The 24,624-nt window shown below is 45.5% G+C and overlaps 1 protein-coding gene across 22 annotated transcripts in view; it reads left to right on the top strand.

Annotated features, from left to right (window-relative positions):
- Positions 1 to 16,719, top strand: part of GBF1 (golgi brefeldin A resistant guanine nucleotide exchange factor 1) — an 84,233-nt gene extending 67,514 nt beyond the window's left edge. For 4 of the 22 annotated variants that reach the window (XM_083738205.1, XM_083738203.1, XM_083738198.1 and 1 more), the window contains 14 exons: positions 572 to 666; positions 992 to 1,145; positions 1,579 to 1,801; positions 2,166 to 2,320; positions 2,794 to 3,040; positions 3,470 to 3,660; positions 5,927 to 6,077; positions 7,430 to 7,560; positions 8,946 to 9,047; positions 10,619 to 10,732; positions 10,956 to 11,133; positions 12,784 to 12,921; positions 15,337 to 15,494; positions 16,596 to 16,719. In XM_083738205.1, the coding sequence (XP_083594331.1) occupies positions 572 to 666; positions 992 to 1,145; positions 1,579 to 1,801; positions 2,166 to 2,320; positions 2,794 to 3,040; positions 3,470 to 3,660; positions 5,927 to 6,077; positions 7,430 to 7,560; positions 8,946 to 9,047; positions 10,619 to 10,732; positions 10,956 to 11,133; positions 12,784 to 12,921; positions 15,337 to 15,494; positions 16,596 to 16,613 (2,055 nt within the window). In that variant the 3' untranslated portion in view covers positions 16,614 to 16,719. Of the gene's footprint in view, positions 1 to 571; positions 667 to 991; positions 1,146 to 1,578; positions 1,802 to 2,165; positions 2,321 to 2,793; positions 3,041 to 3,469; positions 3,673 to 5,926; positions 6,078 to 7,429; positions 7,561 to 8,945; positions 9,048 to 10,618; positions 10,733 to 10,955; positions 11,134 to 12,783; positions 12,922 to 15,333 lie in introns of all 22 variants that reach the window. The other 18 variants (XM_083738210.1, XM_083738209.1, XM_083738206.1 and 15 more) reach the window with 7 other exon arrangements.
- Positions 16,720 to 24,624: the final 7,905 nt, after the last annotated feature.

Here is a 24,624-nt window from a genome sequence, read left to right as displayed (position 1 = left end):
CCATTTCCCCGCCTCCTTTTTTCCTATTACATTTGTTCAGCATAATTCTTTTCCCTGGACTTTTCTGGCATTTTTGCAGCTCTACTATTAAAAGTTCTTTTTTTTTAGTGCCTGCTGCTTTGGAAATTCTAAGGTGGGGGACTGCAAAAGGGGGTGGGATTCCAAAGAAGCAACCAGATTTTCTTCCTTTGATACAAGTCTAGCGCATCATGCTGAATAGTGAAGTCCAGTTGTTTGGATTGGCACCATAAGTAAAACTAAGAGCAGCTGACAGATAAAAAAAACCCAGTTGGGCGTGCTCCTTAGATCTGTAGCCATTGATTTGGCTTTGCATCCCCAGGGATATAAATCCATCAGAACAGGAACTGGTGGTCCTGCTACTTCACAGCAGCAGTGCATCAAAGGATATATGTACAGTGTTATGCCTACATGAGCTTCCTTGCTTTTTCATTTCCATTGCTGCTGCAAGAAGTCCTTGAGGAGAGATCGAGCATATGTAGACTTCTGTTGTGGGGAATTTGCATTCCATATCATTCTCTAAATATGTCTGGGTGTTATTTGCTTGCTTCAGGCTCTCATCTCTGTGACTCCTGATGAGGAAACATATGATGAGGAAGACTGTGCTTTCTGCTTGGAGATGCTTCTGAGGATTGTGCTGGAGAACAGGTGAGTCATACAAGTGCACCATCAGAGGCATTCCAGCTTTGAACTGTTCTTTTTATGATCTTCCATATAGTTGCTTTATGTGTAGATTTATATTGAACTCATACACTATCTTAGCTTTCTTTGTATTCATAGAGTACTGGACAGGGGACATATTCTCTTATTCTTGCCATACCTGTTTAGTTGTGGACTCAAGGGACCTGACTTCCCTCTTGGTGTGAATCTGAATATAAAAGTATTTGCACATGCCCAACTGGGTTGCAGGTCTTCTGAAGCTGTGCTTGCATGTGTCTTGTTGTCATAATGTCCTCTCTCCCTCTTTCTCTAGGGACCGTGTAGCCTTTGTATGGCAGGCAGTGCGAGACCACCTCTACCACTTGTGTGTTAATGCTGTGGAGTATTGCTTCCTAGTTGAGAGGGCAGTGGTGGGGCTCTTGCGGCTGGCAATCCGTCTTTTGCGCAGAGAGGAGATCAGTGCCCAGGTAAAGGGGGCTTCATGGAGTGGTCTGCTCTTATTGTTGGACCTCTTGTTCATAGTATCTCTGGAATGATGGCTTTCTTCCTTGCGTTTTGTGGCTGAAGTACAGAATACCCATCATTCCCTCTATTTCTGAAGTTTAGCGGTGAATACTAGTCCTTATATAACCAAAACAATGACAGCCTTGTGCAAGAGGGAGGAAGCAGCCCACGAGAGCCCTAGGTTTGCATAAGGACTTTTTTCCTAAGGAAAATGTCAGGAGCACACACACAGACAGCTCCAATACCTAAAGGTCCTCCAGTTTATCCTCCTGTGTTGATAAAGGACCTTTCACATAACGCAGACTATGGTCGGAGAATAAAAGCAAAATGCAAGAGTGAAGCTGGTGGAGAGATAGCTTGACACTCTAGTACTCACCCTTGCTTCTCTCTGAGCAGGTGCTGCTTTCCTTGCGTATCTTGCTCATGATGAAGCCCAGCATGCTGAACAGGGCCAGTCATCAGATTGCGTATGGTCTTCATGAACTTCTCAAGACCAATGCTGCCAACATCCATTCTGGAGATGACTGGTACACGCTCTTTAGCCTCCTGGAATTCATTGGCTCAGGAGTCAAGCCACCCCCAGCGCTGCAGGCAACAGCAAGGGCAGAGAATGACACAGGTAAGATTTGTCCTTGGCAGTGGCCCCGTCCGTTGGTCCTAGGTTAGGAGTGAGCAGTGAGGTGGCCAAGTTTGCTGACGATACTAAATTGTTCAGCATCGTTAAAACAAAAAAATAGATTTTGAGGTGCTCCAAAAGGACCTCTCCAAACTGAGTGAATGGGTGGTAAAATGGCAAATGCAACTGAATGTAAACAGGTATAAAATGATGCATGTTAGGACCAAAAAAATCTTTATTTCACATATATGCTGATGGGATCTGAACTGGCAGTGACATACACAGTTGCCACTAGCACAGCTCTTTGCTGCCATGAAATTGGTATTCCCTTGCATCTTTTGTCTCACTCCGTTTTGCTTATTTAAAGGGGCTCAGTCAGACAGTGAGATCTATCACCCAAATGAAGCCAGCCTGGATCGTGGCTACACTTCTGATTCAGAGGTGTACGCAGATCACAGCAAGCAAGGCAAAATGCATCGTTCTGTGACAGATGTGGATGTGATGAACAGCGGCTGGCTTGTGGTAAGTAGTACCAAAGGCTTCCACCTGCTTTATGCATGTCTTCGTTGAGGCAACAGGCTATAGAGAAAGCCCAAACCCAAGTCAGATTTGAGGTTAGCACTGCATCAAGGCTCCCATTTCTAAGTTTGGAAACAGTCTTGTTTGCATTGCTAGTCTCTGGCAGCCCTTTCACCCCGATTCCAGGGGAAGGCAAGTACAACCGTATAGTTCTGTCCGAAGACTGCAAAAACAGGCCTTCCAACACAGACTTTTCTGCCAAGTGAATTGAGTGAACTGGCCCAAATCCAACTGTCTCCATAGGGATCTGGCTATTTATGAAAAGGCAACATTCTAAGGAATCAGGAGCCCAGAGACTTGGAACGGCATATCAGGTGGTTATTGGAAGTTAGCACAGGCAATGCAGCCCATTCTCTTGGCTGTAGAGAGGGCTGACAGTTGCCCTATTAGACTCAAACATACTTTTCATTTCACAGGTTGGGAAGGATGACCTTGACAGCCCAAAGGCCATGGCTGGACTCTCCAAACTGGGGAGTTCACCCTTGGTGAATCAGTACAGCCTGACTGTGGGGATGGACCTGGGCCCACACAATACCAAGTCGCTCATGAAGTGTGTTGAGTCCTTGTCTTTCATTGTGCGAGATGCTGCCCATGTCACACCTGAAAACTTTGAGCTCTGCGTCAAAACTATCCGCATCTTTGTAGAGGCCAGTCTAAATGGAGGTGAGGCCATCACTTTTCTGTAACCTGAGTATTTGGCTGTGGGGCTCCGGGTTATATCAAATTAAGGGAGCAATCTACACCCATTAGGTGAGGGTTGGTTTTGTTTTTTTTTGTTTTGTTCTTATAAAAAAGACAGATCAACTAGACCTGCTGTCATGGGCTGGCTGAACACAGAGGAATGATGGGAGGCACCAGCTAGGGAACCCACAAAGGATGAAGGCTCGGAGCTCATGGATTGGTGGTGAAACAGCAGTGAGTGGTCAGAGGGAGAACTTAGCATCCCATCCGAAATGCTGGAGCTTTCCTCCTTTAATGTTTCACGCCTGGGGATCCCTGAGCTGAAGGGTTCAGGTTGTTTATTTAGCATTAGAATCAGGCACAAGGTGTTCCTGGAGAACCACAAGCTAGAGAAATTCTTCTTGTTCTTAGGGTGCAAGTCCCAGGAAAAGCGAGGGAAGAGCCACAAGTATGACCCCAAATCGACCCGTTTCAAGAAGAAAGCAAAGGAGAGTTCTCTGAGGCACTTGAGGGCATCTAGCCAGCATCAGCACCGCTCGGCCAGCGATGAGGATGATGAGGATGAGAGCATCCCTGCCAGTTACCACACTGTGTCTTTACAGGTTAGTCAGGACGTAAGTATAGCCTGGATTTCTTCCTTGCTTTCCCTGCGGTTATCCTGGTTGCAGTAACTTTGGGTCAACCTAGGTGTGGCATTATTCATTTTCTTTGGTCTTGCATGTCTGGGTTTTATTTTCAGAGTAGTCTGGGAAATAGCTGAGGTGGCATCGGTTGGCAAGGAGAGAGTGAGTTGCATCAGGACCATGGCTCAGGGGATGAAGGACTTTAATCCAATACCCCCACTGTGGTCCTGATGCAAATCAAGGAAGACCCATGCCTGTTACTCACAATGGAAGGAAAACATCCATTGGTGTCAATAGAAACTTTCCTCCCATTGCAAATAGCAGGAGCAGTGGAAGGGGCTAATTCTATTTGGGAACACAGTGGGAGCAAAGGTTAAAGCCCCACTTCACCACAGTTCCTGTACAATTTGCCTGCCACCAGCCAGCTATTATAAAGCACACAGCAGTCAGCCACACAAGGCCAAACGGCATAAATAACATCGCATCTAGTTTGATCCTTAGTGATGCAGCGCCTGCAGGGAGTTTCCCTATATTTTGTTTGATACTATAAAATATATGGATACTATAGTACAGTCTAGAGTAGTTTATTGGAAATGTATCTTCAGCAGAAAAAAAATAACCATCTTGAATAGGAAGATTTCCTTCCAGGAATATGCTGAAGCCTGCAGACAGTTAGTTTCCTTGATAACAGTGCAAATGAGCACGGAATGACTTCTATGATGATGATACACCTGTAGGAATAGGACGGTGTTAGTCTGTGCTTCAAGTGACTGAGAAGCTACAGTACTTCTGTCCCTGAAAGGAAACTGAAGCCAAGATGTGGGATTGTGTCTAATGAAGCACACAAAAAGTTTTGAAAGCAAGCTGTGTTTGCTTGGAGGGTGAAGTTGGCAAGGGTTATGTAGGATTAGAGTTTCGTTGGTGAAGAATTCTTAGGTGGGTGGTCACAATGTACTGAAGGTCATTGTTGATTGGTGACTTATTGGCCAATTTCTAGTGGGAAGTCTTGGTGCCTCTTAGGAGCTGGGATTCTTGTTAAGGTAGACCTTGGTCTATCCTAGCAAGGCACATTGTTTGCTTGAGTGTCTACTCAGGCTCTTTTAATACAGATCTCTTTTATTTTAACTTTTAAAGTGGAACAGTGGTACCTTGGTTTGCAAACAGCTTAGTTGTCGAACAAATTGGCTCCCAAACGCCGCAAACTTGGAAGTAGGTGTTCCGGTTTGCAAACGTTTTTCAGAAGCCGAGCGTCCAACGTGGTTTCTGTGGCTTCCACAGCTTCTGCTTGAGGGCAGGAAGCTCCTGCAGCCAATCAGAAGCCGCACCTTGGTTTTTGAACGGTTTCGGGAATCAGGCGGACTCCCGGAATGGATTAAATTCGAGAACCAAGGTACCAGTGTATTGAGCCTGCACTCATACTTTATAGATTTAGCCCAGCCATGGGAATCCTAGGGAGAAAATCATGACCATACAAAACTGAAGTTGCTACACCCTTTGGTTAGAGGGATGCAGGTAGTTGGGCGGGCTGTGGGGGGGGTACCTCTGGAAAGTGTCCAGAGGGTTGGTGTGGGTGCAGTGTTCCTTTCTGTGGGAATTTAAAAATGCCTTAGTTCTTGCCTGCATGGTTCTGTCTCTTTTTGGGGTTATGGGGGCATTTTGCTATGAATCTGTATTTTAATACAGAGTAACACACCCAACCAGATATTCTAGAAGAGTGAGAAATTAAAAATAGGAATTCCCTTCCTATAGATTATGATTTCCTTAATCAAACCAAGAATCAGTTGGAACTGCTGAACATGTTCATATGCAGTGGTACCTCAGGTTACATACGCTTCAGGTTATATTCGCTTCAGGTTAAAGACTCCGCTAACCCAGAAATAGTGCTTCAGGTTAAGAACTTTGCTTCAGGATGAGAACAGAAATTGGGCTCTGGCGGTGCGGCGGCAGCAGCAGGAGGCCCCATTAGCTAAAGTGGTGCTTCAGGTTAAGAACAGTTTCAGGTTAAGTACGGACCTCCGGAACGAATTAAGTACTTAACCTGAGGTACAACTGTACTTGTAGGCTTATTCCCTCAAGCCTGGGTGATTGCCCTGTTTCTTCCCCTTCTGATAATCAGATTTGTTTGGACACAACCACGATAACAGGTCATTGCTTTTCTTCCATTCTGAACATTGATGGTGGCTTGTTTTCATGTTGTTCATAGATAGGCAGGTTGTATGTTGCCAACTTACCTCTTCTATTGCAGCTGCTGGACCTGATGCACACCCTTCACACACGAGCTGCCACCATCTATAGCTCTTGGGCTGAAGAGCAGCACCATCTGGAGGCTGCGGGAAAGAAAATTGAAGCAGACTCTCAGACGTTATGGGCCAATTGCTGGTGCCCATTACTGCAAGGTAAGCCTAGCCTATCCTAGCATACAAGAACAGGGTGGTCCGGCTTTTCATATCAAGTGGGCTGCAAGAGAACTTTGATATGGAAGCTGCAGGGGGAGGAGAGCAAGGGCAAAATTTGTCTCACCACCCCACCCTGCGCTCACACTGCCCTCCTCAAGCTGGCTAAGCAAAGTGCTGGGCTTTGTGAAGAATGTATGAGGCTCTGGCAGGGTCCTAGAGCCCTCACATCTCCTTCCCCAAGCTGGTAAAGTGCTAACGAGGCTTTGGGAAGGAGATAGGAGGACTTTAGGACCCTGTCAGAGCCCTCAAGCTTCCTTCCCAAAGCCCAGCGTCTTGCTTACATGGCTTTGAAAAGGCAGTGTGAGGGCCAGGGAGGGGTGTCAAATGTTGCCAAAAAAGGCCTTGAGCATTAGGTTGCGTATTGGATCGCCCTGGACTAGAAGATAGCAGCCACATGCATCAGAATTGGACATGAGGCAGTTGAAGTAATACACTTTAAGGGAAGAGTGATAGTAAACAAAAACAAAAAAAAATGTTGCTAAGCGCCCTGTGTTAATCATCATCATCATCATCATCACTTTATTATTCATACCACATCCATCTGGCTGGGTTTCCCCAGCCACTCTGGGCAGCTCCCAACAGAATATTAAAAACGTGATAAAACATCAAACATTAAAAACTTCCCTAAACAGGGCTGCCTTCAGAACACATATTCAGAACACGTTAAGAGCAGCTTCAGATGTGTGTTCACCAAAGCAGAGACTGGGCTCATTATATGTGCTTGATATTCTATGCCAGTCTCACACATGCATTTTTTGAAGGGAGTTTCCATTCAAATCTAGTAGCATGATTAAGCTGCCTTTTGCTAGTAAGCACCTTGCTACCGACCCTGTTATTTACTTTCACTGCACTTTGAGAAGCTCAAATAGTATTCCCCCTTTGCTTTTAAGAAAGATTTTTATGCCAAAATATGATAAACTTTTCCTTATTGGTCCTGGTGGACTCCCTACTGTGATTCTTCTGATTCGCTACACACTGGAACATCTGATTTGAATGGCTCACGCAAACAGTTCTCTAGATTACAGCCCTCCAGAAACATGACAGCAACTCAGGATTGTAATGGAGTAAATTATATTTCTATGTGACAGGCCCATGGGTTGCTGTGACAGATTCATTTTTCAACTGTGCTGTTGTGGAAACCCAGGGCTCTATGCTGGTCCAGGACTACATTTAATAAGCATCGAACGGTTCTGTGCTTTTGAGGAGGTTGCGTGAAGGATGTAAGCAAGGGCTGGAGTTGCTTGGTGCAGAATGAAGATTCTCCCTCTCATTTTAACTTGCGCTCTTTGTAGGTATTGCCTGCCTGTGTTGTGATGCAAGGCGACAGGTGCGGATGCAGGCACTGACCTACCTTCAGCGGGCTCTCCTTGTGCATGACCTGCAGGCTCTGGATGCCTTAGAGTGGGAATCCTGTTTCAATAAGGTATTGTTATATGCCTACATTGGCAATGCTTGCAAATGGGCTCATCTTTCCAAAGGAGGCAATGGAGGAGTCCTATCTGTGGAGGAAGATAGGACTTCTCCTGACCCAAAACCTTGCTGAGTTGTGGCGCAATTTATACTGTGTAACTTGCTTCCACCTCCTAGTCTTTTTCCTCCCCTGGCAAAATATACTTCTTGAGGCAGGGAGGACATCTGAGAGATTTGTTGAAGGTGAGACAGTAGATCTGCCTGGTCATCACTGGGCAAGGCTCAACCACACACTCTTTATCTGCTATCCTGGTAAGTGGCAATGCAGAACAATGGTCAGGCATGAGGGAGAGTTTTCTGGGCTGCAAACGGACCAATTTATTTATTAAGGTCCCAATTTATTAAGGTACACAGATGAAAGGCTAAATGTTCAAGGCAAATAGAACAAGTGCTCTGTTTTCCTTTATCTAAAAGGTATCTCACCTGTACATTTGAAAATCTAGGCAGGTTCAAAGCATATATTACACATCTGATAGAAGGGACTGCCCCTATTTCAAGTAGAAACAGCAATAAATCCTATTTTTTTCCAGTTCTGAAGGCTTGGGAGAGGAGGGGGCTTTCATCTCCTTTGAGGGCGAGCTGAGTTTTCCCACTTCAAATTTGAAAAATCCAATAGGAGGCAGGACATGCAGACCCTTTACAGGAGGGGTCAGCAACCTTTTTCAGCCGTGGGCCGGTCCACCATCCCTCAGACCATGTGGTGGGCCGGACTATATTTTGAAAAAAATATGAACAAATTCCTATGCCCCACAAATAAACCAGAGATGCATTTTAAATAAAAGGATATATTCTACTCATGTAAAAACACACTGATTCCTGGACCGTCCGTGGGCCGGATTGAGAAGGCGATTGGGCCGCATCCGGCCCACGGGCCTTAGGTTGCCTACTACTGCTTTACAACATAGTTGTAAGTAGGCAGCAAATTCCTACTTGCATAGCATTTGCCAACCTGGTGCTTTCCTGATGCTCTGGACTACAGTTCCCATCAGCCATGGTCAGCACAGACCTTCAGTGAGCCTCTGCATCTTGCCTCCCTCAGTTGCAACCAATTCACTGGAAGATGTGCATCCATATAAGTCAATAGCAAACTAGCTAGGGTGAAGAGCAGTTCAAGGAGAATTGATATAGTTGCATCATCATTGGAGGAGGTGATTTGTCTTAGGGCAACCTTATTTTTCTTTGTCCCTCTGGACCCATTCCTAATAATCTTTATGTTGTTGTGATCATCTGCTGTCCCCTAGAAAAAGTCAGGCTGCAGGCAAGCTTCTTGCTCTCAACCCCTACTATATTTTGCCTCCTGTCCTTATTTACCAGTCTGCTGTTTATCTTGGATAATAGGTGCTGTTTCCTTTGCTGACCAAACTCCTAGAAAATATCAGCCCTGCGGACGTCGGTGGAATGGAGGAGACCAGAATGAGAGCCTCTACTCTCCTCTCCAAGGTGCGAGGCCTCTTACTTTTCAGAGAGCAAAGCTTTCTAATGTTAAGTAAGGAAAAGGTAAAGGGACCCCTGACCATTAGGTCCAGTCGTGACCGACTCTGGGGTTGCGGCGCTCCTCTCGCTTTACTGGCCGAGGGAGCCAACATACAGCTTCCGGGTCATGTAGCCAGCATGACTAAGCTGCTTCTGGCGAAAAAGAGCAGTGCACGGAAATGCCGTTTACCTTCCCTCTGGAGCGGTACCTATTTATCTACTTGCACTTTGACGTGCTTTCGAACTGCTAGGTTGGCAGGAGCAGGGACCGAGCAACGGGAGCTCACCCCTTTGCGGGGCTTTGAACCGCTGACCTTCTGATCGGCAAGTCCTAGGCTCTGGTTTAACCCACAGCGCCACCTGCATCCAGTACATCACTTTAAAGGTCCCTCTGACTATGCCCATTAGGGAGTGGGGAGGAGCAGACTTGAACTGGGGCTTTCAGGAGACACCCAGTGTCTCCACTTTGAATTGCTACCTTCCTTTGAACTGGTGTCCCCATTCCCAGTGGGAAGTGGTGTAGTAGCCTCCTGCCCTGAATTCACTGTCACTAAACAAAAACAAAGTCTATTCTCCTAGTAACTTTTTCTGTTTATATGTACTTCACCTGCAATCTCTGTAGCAGGGTGACGACTTTGTTTTAGCTCCCTGTGGTTGGCTAACAAGCTTTAAGGAGCCAGAGAGGATTTATTTTAAGTTACTACATTTTCACCTTTACAGTTGAAATGAAAGGATAACTTGCAAAAAGACAACCCTGCTTGTGCAGGACACACCCCCCCCCAATATATATATACACAGAATTTAAAGCTTAACAACATTTCGAAGTAATATCACCCTGCCTGTATTAATTCTGGCCATCTGTGTTAAGAATGTAGTGTGAACCTTGTTCATACTGTAGTGTGAACCTTGTTCATTTCATTAAATTGATTACTCTCTCAGGATTTAAGCATTGTGGCCACATGGTCTGGTGATTTTTTACAAGAGGCCCTAAACAAGCTTTTGGGCCCAAGTGTGGCACAGCATTCCCAGGGTTTGGAGTCCTTTAACAGGGCAGAGCTGTCTAGGAATAATAATAATACTAATAATTTTATTATTTATACCCTGCCCATCTGGCTGGGCTTCCCCAGCCACTCTGGGCGGCTTCCAACCGAATATTAAAATACAATAGTCTATTAAACATTAAAAGCTTCCCTAAACAGAGCTGCCTTCAGATGTCTTCTAAAAGTCTGGTCGCTGTTTATCTCTTTGACATCTGGTGGGAGGGCGTTCCACGGGTGCCACTACCAAGAAGGCCCTCTGCCTGGTTCCCTGTAACTTGGCTTCTTGCAGTGAGGGAACCGTCAGAAGGCCCTCGGTGCTGGACCTCAGCGTCTGGGCAGAACGATGGGGGTGGAGATCCTCCTTCAGGTATACTGGACAGAGGTCATTTAGGGCTTTAAAATAACCTTAAGCATACCCTGTGGTGTCAGAGCAGTCACCTTAGGTCCCTCTTCCTCTCATGCTATATGCTTACCGTGTGATCTTCTGTTCTATCCTAGGTCTTTCTGCAGCACTTGTCTCCACTGCTCTCCCTCCCAACCTTTGCTGCACTATGGCTGACAATTCTGGATTTCATGGACAAATACATGCATTCTGGATCCAGTGACTTGTTGGTATGTATTTGCTGCCCCTTCGGGTTTCTAGGATCTCTACTTGGTAGGCCCATGTCTGAAGTGCATGTTAACACCCCTCTGAGCCTTTCCACCCTTCTTGGTCTTCCAGTGATCCAGCCCCATGTTAACCTCTGATAGTGATCTAAAAAAGAGGACTTGATTCAGAAGGAAGAAAGTGTACAGGATCTCAGATTTTAGCTCTTAGCTATGTCTTGCCTTGCAGCCAGAGGCCATCCCTGAATCACTGAAAAATATGCTGCTAGTAATGGACACGGCTGGAATATTCCACAGTGCTGACTCACGAACAGGCTACTCTGATCTCTGGGAGATCACCTGGGAACGCATAGATTGCTTTCTGCCAAAACTGAGGGATGAGCTCTTCAAACAGACAGTCATCCAAGGTATGCAAGCCAACCAAATCAAATCAAATTTATTTATTTACGGCTATTAGCCCATAAAATGTGTACAAACCTAAAAGCACAGAAACATAAAAACCAATACATCTAACAACAGAAGGGGAACACCACGATGCAAGGGTGGGTCATTGAGCAGTGACAAATAACAGCTTGGGGCCCGGAAAGATCCAAGGGACGGTTCCCAGAAAAAGGAGAACTGGAGACGAGATCCGTCATGCACTCTCATCATAACTGTCCGATTAGTTTTTGTTGTTGATGTTGTTTTTTGGTGGTTTTTGTGTGTGAGATAACCGCATTCAGGAATCTCGCCACCTGCAGAGTTACAGAAGGATCTGTATCCTGCAAAAGCAGTGCGGCATGTGACTCAACAGGCCTGCCAACCAAGCGCAGTAAAGCAGGACCCAGGAATTTAGTCCTGGCTATGCTATGTAAGGGACAGTTGAACATTATATGTGGAAGAGATTCAACTGTTTTCCCGTCACACTCGCATAGCGGAGACACCAAACCCTTGGAAAATCTGTGGCTCAGCAGGTTCGATGGAAAAACATTGAACCTTGCACGAATAAATGCAAGTCGGTGTGGTACAGATGAAAGAGATGACATATATGATGGAAGGCCAAGTGGTGGGGTTATTCCATGATACCTGGGGGAGCAGACACCCCCACCCCTGGAGAGGTTGTCTTTGTGTTATGTTTAGAATCTGTGAGCAAGCTTCTGAGAGAGGCACTTGGGGGTATGTAGAAGTGGCCATGCAAGGTTCCTTGCAGAAAGAAATGAAACAAACCAAGAAAGCATCCTTAGTTACTCACTGATGCAAAGCTCTTTATTTTAGCTCAGCATGTTTGGTAGTAAAACTCCTTCAGGACCTTAAAAAATGTGCGAGTTCTTAAAATTCCAAGCCACCTTATTCTTCAAATCTAACCAACTTGTAAACCTAGTTCAGTATAGATGGCGAGGATTGCATTCCTACTTTTTCAAGCTGGTTCTTGAGTTGGTTAGAGTTTGAGTACAAGGTGTTTTTGAACATTAATAACACAGGTTTTTCAAGCTCCCGAAGGGGCAGTGTTTTACTCTGAAATGTGTTGAGCTGCAATAAAGAGTTTTTCATCAATGAGCACCAGAGCCTGTTCTCCTTTTCATTTTGTTCTCTTAAGGCATTTCTTTCCCCCTTTTCTTGTGCTCCTTGCCGAAAGGAGCCAGTGCTCGGGGCTTGAGATGGACCCTAGAATGCAGTAGATCTGAGGCTTTACTAGACAGCAACAGAAATGGAGCTCCAAGCCAATCCCAAAACCAGTGTTGTGCATCTTTTGCTTTCTTTGCCTGAAAAGATGCCTGGGCACAAACAGTCCTGATGGCTAAGTTAAGATTCACACCACAGTTCATGCCTTGGTTCCCTTGATGATGCAGACTATTGGGGAGCGGGGCTGTTGCCCAGATCTTGCTAGAATAGACTCCTGATGTCTTGTCAAAGCAGAGAATACTCGTGTGTGGGTTGGTGTGTATAGTCTTGTCCCGTGTTGCCAGAGCAGCCTGATCTGACATGAGTGGGAGCCCGCAGTCTTGATTTAAGGGAAAGCCTTTTTCCTCGACAGGTATAATCTTTTTTTTTCTCTTTTGCTTGCTGTTTTTATTTAGACCCAGTTCCTACCTTACCAACAGAGATGCATCCTTCCAAACCAACAGTATCTTCCCTGCCACATTCCCCTGGAGGGGATACAAGGACTGCCACCCATTCAGCGCCCTCTGAGAAGTCTCCTGAGCTGGCGGCCATTGGTAAGTCCTACAGTTCCTGCAAGAATGAGCTGCTTCTATCACCACCACCACAATCTAATAGACATGATATAAAAGGAATGAGAAGAGGAAGAGGAAGCAAGCATTGGAGAGGTGTCGTTTCACTGGCTGATGAATGGGATCATGTTTGTCTTCTTGCCATATTCTTCCTGAGAAGCAAGTGGCCTATGTCACCTAGCCGGTGGCAGAAACGAGAGTTTGCCACCTTTTCAGGCAGGCAGCGAGGAAACAAACCCCCTGCAGCTGATCCTTTTCTGTCTTAGGGGTGGGACCAGATCTCTTTTTTGCTGCAAACTGGTGGCAGTAGTAACAGCAGCAGCAGTATTGCATGACTAATTTTTCAAATCTCCTCATCACTGAACATGATGCTTTACAAACTAATGCAAGTTAAACAAACAACAAACCAGCAACAAACATATCCCTGTTCCAGGTTGCTTACAGTCTAAAGTCTTAGAATGTGGGAAGTACAGCAAACAGAGGATAGGAATCCGTATTTGTTAATTTTATATTCTTCTTTTCCGCTAAATGGTGCTCAGGGTGATTAACAGCAGTAAAATACAAAGTAAAAATAAAAACAAGTAGGTAAAAACATCAGTAAAATGCATCAATTTGTATATTTACAGATGCTTTAACGAGGTGGGTAATGAGGCCACAGGCTTGTCTGACTAAAAGTGCTTTTGACTGCCGGCTGAAGGGTTAAAGATGGAGCTAGACCAAGAAGAGGTAGCGCTGGATAAAAGAGAGAAAATTCAGTTGCACTGCTTAAGCTTCAGTTAGAGGTTAAGCCAAAGCATTCTCATAAAAGATGAGTTTCAGGGTGAGGTTTGAAGGCGAGAAAGAGTTGGCGTCACATGTGTTTGTGTTTTGGGAGTTCCAGCCTAAGGAGCAGCAAGGAAGAATGGGTAAAACGATTTAAGAGGGCAGGAATCTGTTGAGCTGCTAAAGGTGTAGAGTTAAAGAAACAAATATATGCAGAATGAGAAGCAGAATGGGAAACTAGCATAGGAATTGGAAGAGGCACGTCACATGGGGAGACTGAAGAGGCAGTGCGATGATGATGATGATGATGATGACAACGATGATTTATTAATTTATTGAATTTATATACCGCCCTATACCTGGGGGTCTCATGGCAGTTCACAGTATAAAATCAAGATATAAAACCACATAATACCTAATAAAAATAAAAACAACAACCCAGTAGCTACCCCCCCAAAAAAACCCCCACACATTTTAAAAGGGCATAGGATGTAAACAGGATCAACCAAAGGCCTGGTTGAAATTTTGCCTGGCGTCTAAAGATGTATAATGAAGGTGCCAGACGAACTGCCCTGGGGAGAGCATTCCACCTTTGGTGAGCCACTGCAGAGCAGGTCCGATCTTGTGTTGCTACCCTCCAAACCTTTCGAGGAGGGGGCACACGAAGGAGGGCCTCAGAAGATGATCTCAGGGTCTGGGTAGGTTCATATGGAAAGAGGCAGTCCTTGAGATATTGCGGTCCCTGGAACAGGGAGTGAAAAGAAACCAAGAGAAAAAGGAATGATTTGTGTGTACTTATACACGGGTGGCGCTGTGGTTAAAACCTCAGTGCCTAGGACTTGCTGATCGTAAGGTCGGCGGTTTGAATCCACGCGGTGGGGTGAGCTCTTGTCGTTCGGCCTCAGCTCCTGCCCACCTAGCACTTCGAAAGTAACCGTAAGTGCAAGTAGATAAATAGGTACCGCTTTATAGCGGGAAGGTAAACGGCGTTTCCGTGTGCGGCACTGGTGCTGGCTTGCCAGTTGCAGCTTCGTCACGCTGCCCACGTGACCCGGAAGTGTCTTCGGATGGAGCCTGCTCCCGGCCTCTTGAGCGAGATGAGCGCGCAACCCTAGAGTCGGACACGACTGGCTCGTACGGGCAGGGGTACCTTTACCTTTATACACACCAAGAGTGAGCTAGGTGAAGCTTGGGAAGGTCATGGAACATATTAGGTAAAGGTAAAGGGACCCCTGACCATTAGGTCCAGTCGTGGCCGACTCTGGGTTTGTGGCGCTCCTCTCGCTTTACTGGCCAAGAAAGAAGGTGTACAGCTTCTGGGTCATGTGGCCAGCATGAGTAAGCTGCTTCTGGCAAACCAGAGCAGCACACGGAAACGCTGTTTACCTTCCCGCCAGAGCGGTACCTATTTATCTACTTGCACTTTGATGTGCTTTTGAACTGCTAGGTTGGCAGGAGCAGGGACAGAGCAATGGGAGTTCACCCCGTTGCGGGAATTCGAACCGCCGACCTTCTGATCGGCAAGTCCTAGGCTCTGTGGTTTAACCCACAGCACCACCTGTGTCCCCATGGAACATATTATCTGGTGACAAATTTTCCTCTTGAACAAGTGAAAAATCTGTTCTCTTCTCTCAGCAGACCCTGAGACGGCTTCAGTTCCAAGCAGTTCCAGTCTCTCTGGACCACAGTTCCACCCTCCAGCAGCAGCACCTGTGAAAGTGAGCTCGGCGAAAGATGCACCTCAAGCGGTGGCACAGCAACCTCTTATTCTTCAGCCTCTGGCCTCCCCCTTGCAGGTGGGAGTGCCACCTATGACTCTGCCTATTATTCTGAACCCAGCACTCATAGAGGCCACCTCTCCTGTGCCTCTTCTGGCCTCCCAGCGGCCGACTGACCCCATGACAGCTTCTGAAGTCAACTGAGGAGAGGAGTAAAGAGGACAGTTGGCTGCAGGGGTGATGGTGGTACAGGATGCTCTGTCTGGTAGAAGCCATGATTGCTGTAGGGAAGACCCTAGCAGAAGTGTGGAAGGCCACTTTGCAATGTGGCTGTCCTCCCCAGTGGACCTAAGGCCAAAATTTCCATCCCAGCTCATCTGTTCCATGGCCCTTGGCTCCTTTTGTGCAGAGGCAATCTCTGTGTGGGTGATGGCCAGCTTCTCTTCTCTTTAGAGTTAGGGGGCAGCAGTCCGTTTTTCAGCACACACCTTCTGCTGCCTGTGATCTAAAAGAAAAGAAAGAAGGTAGGCATTTCCTGCAGAGTGGAGCAGAGGAGCTATATTCCCTAGGAAATTAAGCAGAGACGCTCCTATTACGGATATTTGCTTGCCTATATTCTTTGGCATTGACTTGAGAATGTGACTTTTCCTATCGCCACTCTTTGGCTTGACTCTTCAGGGTACTCTTCAGCTACTCTGCTGGGTAGCGAGAGCTGGGGGGGAAATATCTGCCCACCGGACAAGACCAGAGAATGTGGGACAGGAAGCAGAGGCCTGGGCCCAGGACAGGGAAGGGGAACCTCTGCAGTGCTGAGCGAACTGTACCACCTTGACTAACTCTTGTACTGAAAGCTCTCCTCCTTTCAGTTAAATCTCACTGGGTGCCCTCCAGGCATTCTTTGCTTGCACTCACAATCTCACAAGATAACTAGACTTGATTGATTAGTGCCCGATAAAGTGAGAGGCTTCTGGGAGCGGGCAGGAATTGGCCGTACATGATGCTCTAACTCAATTGGGAACAGGCTGCTAAATTTTCCTTCTGGTCGCTTTCACTTTAGGAGGATGCTGTTACCCCCTCCTGCACCTCTGGCCTCTTAGCACAAAAGCAGAGCGAAATGTGTCTCATCTAGTGCTTCCTTCCTCTTATGCATTAGGCTAAAATTCTCCACATTTATTGCAGAATCCCATTGGGAACTGAAGCCAGTGTCTACTGTGTGGAACGGCAGGTGACTGTGTGTGTGTGTATATATATATAAGGAGTCTATTGACTTTTTACAGTGGAATAAATATGACCTGTAAATGAATTATTTTGGCTTAGCAGTTCTTCTCCCCCGCCCCATCCCTCCCCCACCAGGGGTGCCAACTTGAATAAAATATTGGGGATCCCAGGTAAGCCGCCCCCCCATATAATCAGTCACATGATGTGCCACACCCACCATTTGAATGCCTATCAACTTGGGGGGGGCGACCCCCTCAAATATTTTATATTCTCCTACCACATTCATATTTTGATGCCGTTTGAGGGCGTGCATGTTTTATCACCCTTAACAATTGATGATAGCTCCTCACGGACATGAGGTTCTTGTCCCTATCTTGGGGACTCAGCCAATCCAGCCTTTTCAGGTGTTCCTTCAGGGTGTTGGAGGTGCTGCAGATGGCCAATTGTCTATTGTTGCCATTAGGTAAGCCCACATGGTGGCGCATACAGTCCGTTGACACCACCCTGCTCCTCACTCACCAATCTGCTTGATGCCCACTCAGGCATGTTGCGGTGGAGCATGTGCATCCCATGAGCACATGGAGTGCACAGCCTGGAGTGCCTTCCTCTCTACCGCCTCAGTCTATTCTGCCTTTCCCGACAGTACTGCCTGTGATGCACTGAAAAGGAGATTAGGCAAGACAGCCAGTTACTCCAAGCCAGTAATAAGCAAACATTACTTGGGGTTTCAGGATGAATGGCCAGGGGGCTGTTTCCCCTCAACATCCCCCTCTCCCCTTTCTCACACTTGAGACTTGGCAGAGCACTCCTAGGTTGCAGTTAGGAAGGAATACAGATTTGTGTGTGTGTGTGCACCACAAAATTGTTGCCTTCAATCGCAGTGTGGCTAGAATCCAATTTCTGTCACAGTAAAGTAGGGATTAGCAATTATGAAGGCTTCGGGGTCAAGTCTGCCCCTCTGTGTGATACCAGCTGATCTCCTAATTGCCCATATTAGTGCACATATTACAAAGATGTGCGTGCAAACATGTCTGTCTATATAAGCGGGAAAGAACATTAGCAATGGCATTCTGCTAAGACAGATTGCTTGCAAAAATTTGTACATTAGGCAAAATGGCATAGAGAAATGGATGCGTGGGTATAAATGCACCAAAGTGTTATGAATTTTCACAAATATTCTTTTTGTAAAAAATGCAAGCATATGTGAAGATTGAACAAACTGAACTTAAGATTGTAAAGATGACAAACTCAGAGAAACCGAGAATGAGAAGGTTTGTCAATCCCTCATAGGGAAGCCATACATACAGCATCCTCCACACTGTTCCATTCTACCGAGTATGTAGACCACCATTAAGCCTGTTACTTAATCTTTCCCACCTTAAAACTGCTGAAATTCCTGATACACTTTTGAACTTGAGTAGCATTAAAAGGCCACTTTCACAAAACGTGTCCACCCAGTTCTAACATCCCAGCTGGAGAAAACATTTTTTAGTGCAATCCATTGCTATGAAACTGTTTATCACAGGTTTGTGTTCAGCCTCTACCTGATAAGAACATCCAGAGTTTGCTGAAGTAAGCATAGGGATCCTCTCTGCTTATACAAATGACCCAAAGAGTGCAGTTTCTTTCCAGCTCAATGCGTGTGTTTGACAAGACTCTTGTGATTAGCTCCAATCACCCTATTAATGTATTTTAATCGTTATGTGAATTGAAAGTAATTGCAGTTTGAGAATGCAACAACTGGTGCAGGAAGAATGAGGTATAGTTGCTCAGGGTAAAGACAAATGTGAACAAGAGGATTGTCCCCGAAACATTTGTTTGCTTTTAAGAGTCAGCAGTTATTTGCAGAATATTTACCTATGAATACAAGAGCTGTCTTGCAGGATCAGAGCAAGGTCCATGTAGTTCAGCATTCCACTTATCACAACAGAAACTTGGATGCCGATGGAAGATCACCAGCAGGGAATCAAGATGCATAGAGCATTCTGGAATATTCTGCTTGCAAACTGAACTGTCATTCAGCTATTGCACCTAATGGCAGAGACTTTTTAAAGCAGCCATCTCTGCTTGTGGTCATTACTACATCTTGTGGCAATTAATTCTATGTTACAAGAGTTCCACTGAATCAGACGAAGGGCGGATCTAATAGTTACCAACACTGCCCAGAAATTTATCCAGGAATCTGACATGCAGGGCAAGAAAACAACACCCCTCTCTTCTTGTGTTAGTTGCCCCTGCCCAAGCAAGTGGTGTTCTGAGGCTGTCTCTGAAAATGGAGATTCTAGTTTGTGGTCGTGGCTTAATAACAACTGATAGGCTTGGATCAGTTTGCCTGATCCTCCTTTAAGTGTTGGCCAGGCGAGTGACCATCAACACAACATGTGGCAGTGAATTCTGTGTGTGTGTTACGTGCTGTTTGGCAGTGGATGCAGAATACTTATTCAATCAAGTGTTATTGAGTGGTGCAGAGTTCTAGTATAATAAAGAGAAGGATATAGAATGAGGAAGTACCCAAAACATGCATTTGGGGTGGAGGTGAAGGAAGGGATGCTGCGCTGTGGACCAGATAGGAAAGCACCTATCAGAACTCATGCCAATCTTTTGCACCGTTTGTGCTACAAAGCCTTGGTTTTGTTTTGTCAGTTAAAACTGCTTTTAGGGAACTCCTTCCTCTGACAGTAAAGTCAGAAGATTAGTGTCTACATGTAAGCTCTTTTCTTGGGCAATTAAACTGCGGCTGTGTATTTCTGCCCTTATTGAAGAACTGGCTAAGGAAACTTTAAAAGTCAGCAAAATTGTTCAGAGATTATAGCTGGTAGAGGTACCTATTTTGACGGTGGAGATGATGGCATTGTGTACCTCTGCCACAGAGGTCTTGGCAAAGAGTGGAATCTATGCTTGAAAAACACCAAAAAGAGCTGGCCTCCCTGACAGCTAGAAACATGGCTCTGTAAGGGCAAAGTAATGTGACTGGGTAGGTCTTCCACAGTGCACACAAGAACACAAGGTAAACTGAATTTGTGATGGCTTTTTTCAAAGATCTGCTGTATCTGATTAAATGTGCAACTGGATCCTTTAAACCTTCACCTGCTGGAGGTATATTCCCCGAGCATCAACTTCAACATGTTGCACTTTTCCACCAGAGAAGACATTGTGTGTTGTGCAGCATAGAGGGTGACTAACAAGAAATTTGCTCATTGCTCCTCAGGAGTTCCAGGGCTATTGCTGCAGTAAACAATTGAACAGGGGTAGACTCTGTGCTGCTCTCCAGTTACTGTTCACTAAAATTCTGATCACCCCAACCATTGGCTATTATGCTGCCTGAGGCTGATGTAAGTTACAGACCAACATCTGGAGGCTACTACATGGACTAACACTACTATATTCATAATTAAAGATGACCACTAGAGGGTCTGGAGAACCAGCATAAATGTTCATTCAAGTTGGACAAGTAGTCTCTCATGTGTGTCTAATATTCAATGGCCTTTGCAGCTGAAGAGTGTGATGATCTGTGCCCTTTGTAGACTATGCAGGCACATACATGGGAAAATCCTGCACAAGGCATCTTCCTAGGGGTGGGCTCACATCTTCCCTGATTTTATTTGAGCACCACAATGATTTATGGTCAAGATTATTTATGATTTAAGGTTCAAGAGGAACCAGGGGTGTTTCCAGACTGTTGTTGGTTTTTGTTTTTGTTTTGCATACTGGCAAATTCAGGTTGCACAAGTACAGTGAATTTGGAGCTCCTGTATCCCCCGCATCCCCCAAAGAACGGGCATTTTGCAATAAGGAAAGTGGCTGAAAAATGCACTGGAAAGTGTCGAAGGATGCTTGATTTGATGCAATATCATCTAACCTCCCTGCAAACAAACCAAAATAAACTGGCCATTTGGAAACACTCGGCATCTGTGTTTTCTTCCTTTTGTGTGTGTTTTCATTTTCCCTGTGTTTTCCCATGCTTGTGCCACCATGCTTTATGGCACAGCAGCCTCCTCCTTAAGGAGTGTATAGGATGTGAGGTCAAGCTGCTGCTGCTGCTGCACCAGCCATGGAGACAGACTTTTCTCCTTGTGGGGAACCTCTGACAGCGAACGAAAGAATCTACAAAGAGGTCCACCAAAACCCTTCTACTTTTCTATTGTGGGACCTGGAAGGTGTGATCTCTTTCCTGGCGTTATAGTCAAAATGGAAATGGATGGAAGGGATGCGAGGGTGGTGGGTGAAATAGCAGGGGGAATAGAAGTGTAGCCTAGTGGTTATAGAACAGCCCACAAAGTCTGACTGGCTTTTGGGTCTGCTGGAAGAGACATTAAATGTTGCTAAGCCTGTTCCCTTATGCCTTGAATGTCCCCCTTCTTGGGCTGTGTGTGGAGTAATTCTGGAACATTAACCTGGCTTAGACGTCAGATAGATCCTAAATGGGGGCGGGCGGGTAAGAAATGGTAAGAAACAAGTTGCTTCCTTTTCCCATGTCTTTAAATATGACAGTCTGGATTTTAAAAAGGGCTGGGATGATGAAGCTGTACTCTCTAGCTAACATCATCCCTGACCAGCCCACACTAACAGGGTCTGATGGGAGTTCTCCAACAATAGAAGGACCCAGGCTCTCTATGCTTGGGTTGGGGGATCCTTAGGATGCCTTTGGTGCTGAATTCTGCAAGACTCAACTAATGAAAGTGGGGGAGAAGGTTAGCAATTTGGGGGTCTGTGTACTTTATTGGATATTGAAGGTGGGATATGTTGGAATCACAGTGCAGCCTCCGCATAATAAACGGAGAGTGGATTGCCCTACCCAAACAGGGCCAATCCAAGACATTTTGACACCTGAGGCAAAGTCTCTCTTTTTTTAAAAAAAAAATATTTATTACTTTTAGAGCTTACAAGAAAAAAATAGAAGAAAAAAGATGAGAAGAAAAAACAAAGAGAGAAAAAAACAATACAATATATAAACAATACAAAACACAACCTTAACACATTAAACAAAACAAAACAAAACAACAAGTTTAAAAACGTACATCATACCATTTCAATACTCTTTCATTCCCTTGTTTCATCAACCTCCTCTCACCTCCCTTTTTGTATTCCACTTCTGTTAATTGTTTCAGCAATTCCTTTCCATCTTTCTCTATTTTTCTCATATAAAGTCTCTCTTTTTTAAGGGAGGGGAAGGGGAAAGAGATCTGGGACTTGGTGCAAATAGCTGGGGCTCCGCCTTTGGCGACCACCCCCAATAGCACTCTGCCTCCATTGGCACTGATAGAAAGCTCTTTTCAAGCAGAACTGCAGTGTAGGGTTTGGGTTTTGGTCACAATACATGGGATGGGCGGGTTAATTCCTTTCTCCCCAGTTGTGAGTTAATATTTACTTATTGTTACAGTATATGTATTAGTCTTTTTTCTTACAAAATAATTTGAAGTGAATGAGCTAGGCAGAATTTACTCTCAGATGGCAGTTACTTTTAAAAGTGTGGCTGGGAGCAGGGAAGAGACTGCTGAAAGATCCAGGTCTTAATTCCTTTGGTTCCTCCCCTCCAGTCTGAGAATACTTGGGCCTGCGGATGTGTCAAGATGACCAAGCATGTAGCATATGCCTTCCCATGGAACTAGGGCTTTGATGAGTTACACCTATACGTGTAGTGTTCTGTCTTCAGTTTAGTAAGAGATTTACACAGCTAAGCATCTCTGAGGTGGGGCAACAAGTGGGGCAACAAGAGTAAAAGTAAAGGGACCCCCTGACCGTTAGGTCCAGTCGCAGACGACATTGGGGTTGCGGTGCTCATCTTGCTTTATTGGCCGAGGGAGCTGACGTACAGCTTCTAGGTCATGTGGCCAGCATGACTAAGCCGCTTCTGGCGAACCAGAGCAGCGCACGGAAACGCTGTTTACCTACCCGCTGGAGCGGTACCTATTTATCTATTTGCACTAGCGTGCTTTCAAACTGCTAGGTTGGCAGGAGCAGGGCCGAGCAACGGGAGCTCACCCCATCGCGGGGATTCAAACCACCAACCTTCTGATCGGCAAGCCCTAGGCTCTGTCGTTTAGACCACAGCGCCGCCCGCGTCCCACTTTGACACAAAGCCCATAGGCCGCACACTGCCATCATCGTCATCATCATCGTTTGTTTAAGAAGGCATGAAATTGATGATGTGTTAGCCAAGGTATTTAGGTGTCCCCTAGTTTGTCCTGTATTTCCTGTGTTGGCATGGATTTGTTGTTTTTGTAGAAGTGTTTTAGACAGTGTAGACCTTTGGCTTGCCAGGTTTTTATCTGGAGGTTTTGTGCTGCGTGTTGGAATAGTGGGTGATAGGCCAGGGGGGGTTAGTGGGGGTGGGCATGGGGATAGTTTGCCTACTTTTGCCTCCTGACACACACTGCCTTGTTGTGTGGCGGGGGTTGGGGGGAAGGAGCCAGGCCAAAATTTGACCCTCCCATCTTGCAGCCCTTGCACTGCCTTCCCAAAGCCAGCTGAGGTACTGGGTGTGTGAGGCTCTGGCAGGGTCCTGGAGCCCTTCCACCTCTTTCCTGACAAAGTGTTAACTAGACTTTAGGAGGGAGTTATAGAATCACAGAATTGGAAGGGACCACAAGGGTCATCTAGTCCAGCCCCCTGCAATACAGGAATATTTGGCCCAATGTAGGGTTCAATCTCATGAGCCTGGTACTAAGAGTCCCGGGCTCTATCAACGGAGCTATCCCAGGAGGTCCTTGTCAGTTGTCACAGCCCTCATGCCTCTTCCCTTTTTTAAAAAAAGTAATATTTATTAAAATTTCAAAACGTTACAAAAGTAAGAAAAAGATAATAAAACAAAAAATTACAAAAAACTGAAAAATAAAAACAATTAAAAACAAATCAGTTTCATAACTTAACTTTCATTTACTTGTTTCCTTGACCTCACACCTCCCTTTTTTGTATTCTAGTTCAGTTAGTTAATTCAGCAAATCCTTTCCACCTTTGTTTTTATCTTAATCATTTATCTTAATATATTGTGACTTTACATTCTTGCCTGTTGACAACCCATTTTTACATACTCCTTTATAACATTACTTCTAAAAACACATAACTTCATTCCAGCATCCTTCTAACATTCCTTAATTTTACAATGTTTCTGTAGATAGTCTTTAAATTTCTTCCAACCTTCTTCTACTGATTCTTCTCCCTGGTCTCAGATTCTGCCAGTCATTTCCACCAGTTCCATATAGTCCATCACCTTCATCTGCCATTCTTCCTTGGTGGGTAAATCTTGTGTCTTCCAATACTTTGCGATGAGTATTCTTGCTGCTGCTGTAGCATACATAAAAAAGGTTCTATCCTTCTTTAATACCGATTGGCCGACATGCCTCTTCCCAAAGCCTTGCTTACCCAGCTTTGGGAAGGCACAACGAGAGCTAGGGAGGGGGGCATGTTGGACAACCCCTGTCTACCAGGACAGGACAGTTGCTACACTGTAGAGTGTTGAGGTGGCTAAAATGCCAGAGCCCTGCTCTCACCCAGGAAGGAGCAGTAGGGCACTACCACCTAGACTTCGCAGATATATCCATAGAGTATAAGTTGTTTCAAATGATTTTAAGCACTATATTTTTTAATTGCTGCAACGTGTAACCTGTCCTGCAGGTTGAACTATTTGGGGGGGGGGTGAGGGGAGAAGCTAAGTCCCACAAGACATGATACAGGCCCACTATTTGAATGGCAATTCCCATCAACTTTGGTGGGCCCGACCCCCTTAAATATTTTATTGGGGAGGCCGAAGGGACCTCAGCCTCTAGGAGTTCTGTCCTGGGACCTTTTGATAAACTGGGTAGGTAAGAAATCACCATCATACCCTGACTTGAATCCACAGGTCTCCAACCCACCTGTAACCAAATGGAGAAAGTGGCAGCACTTTAAAGAAAAAAAACCCTGCCCTAGTCTTGGCTAGGCCAGGCCACTACATCCATATATATGTGTGTGTCTGTGTGGAGAGAGAGAGAGATTAAAACCAAAGTTTCTT

The sequence above is a fragment of the Podarcis gaigeae genome (genome assembly GCF_964106915.1).
Source record: "Podarcis gaigeae genome assembly, chromosome: 5".
Classification (NCBI taxonomy): Eukaryota; Metazoa; Chordata; class Lepidosauria; order Squamata; family Lacertidae; genus Podarcis; species Podarcis gaigeae.
The sequence above is the reverse complement of the archived record's forward strand: the minus strand, read 5'-3'. Positions and strand labels throughout refer to the sequence as shown.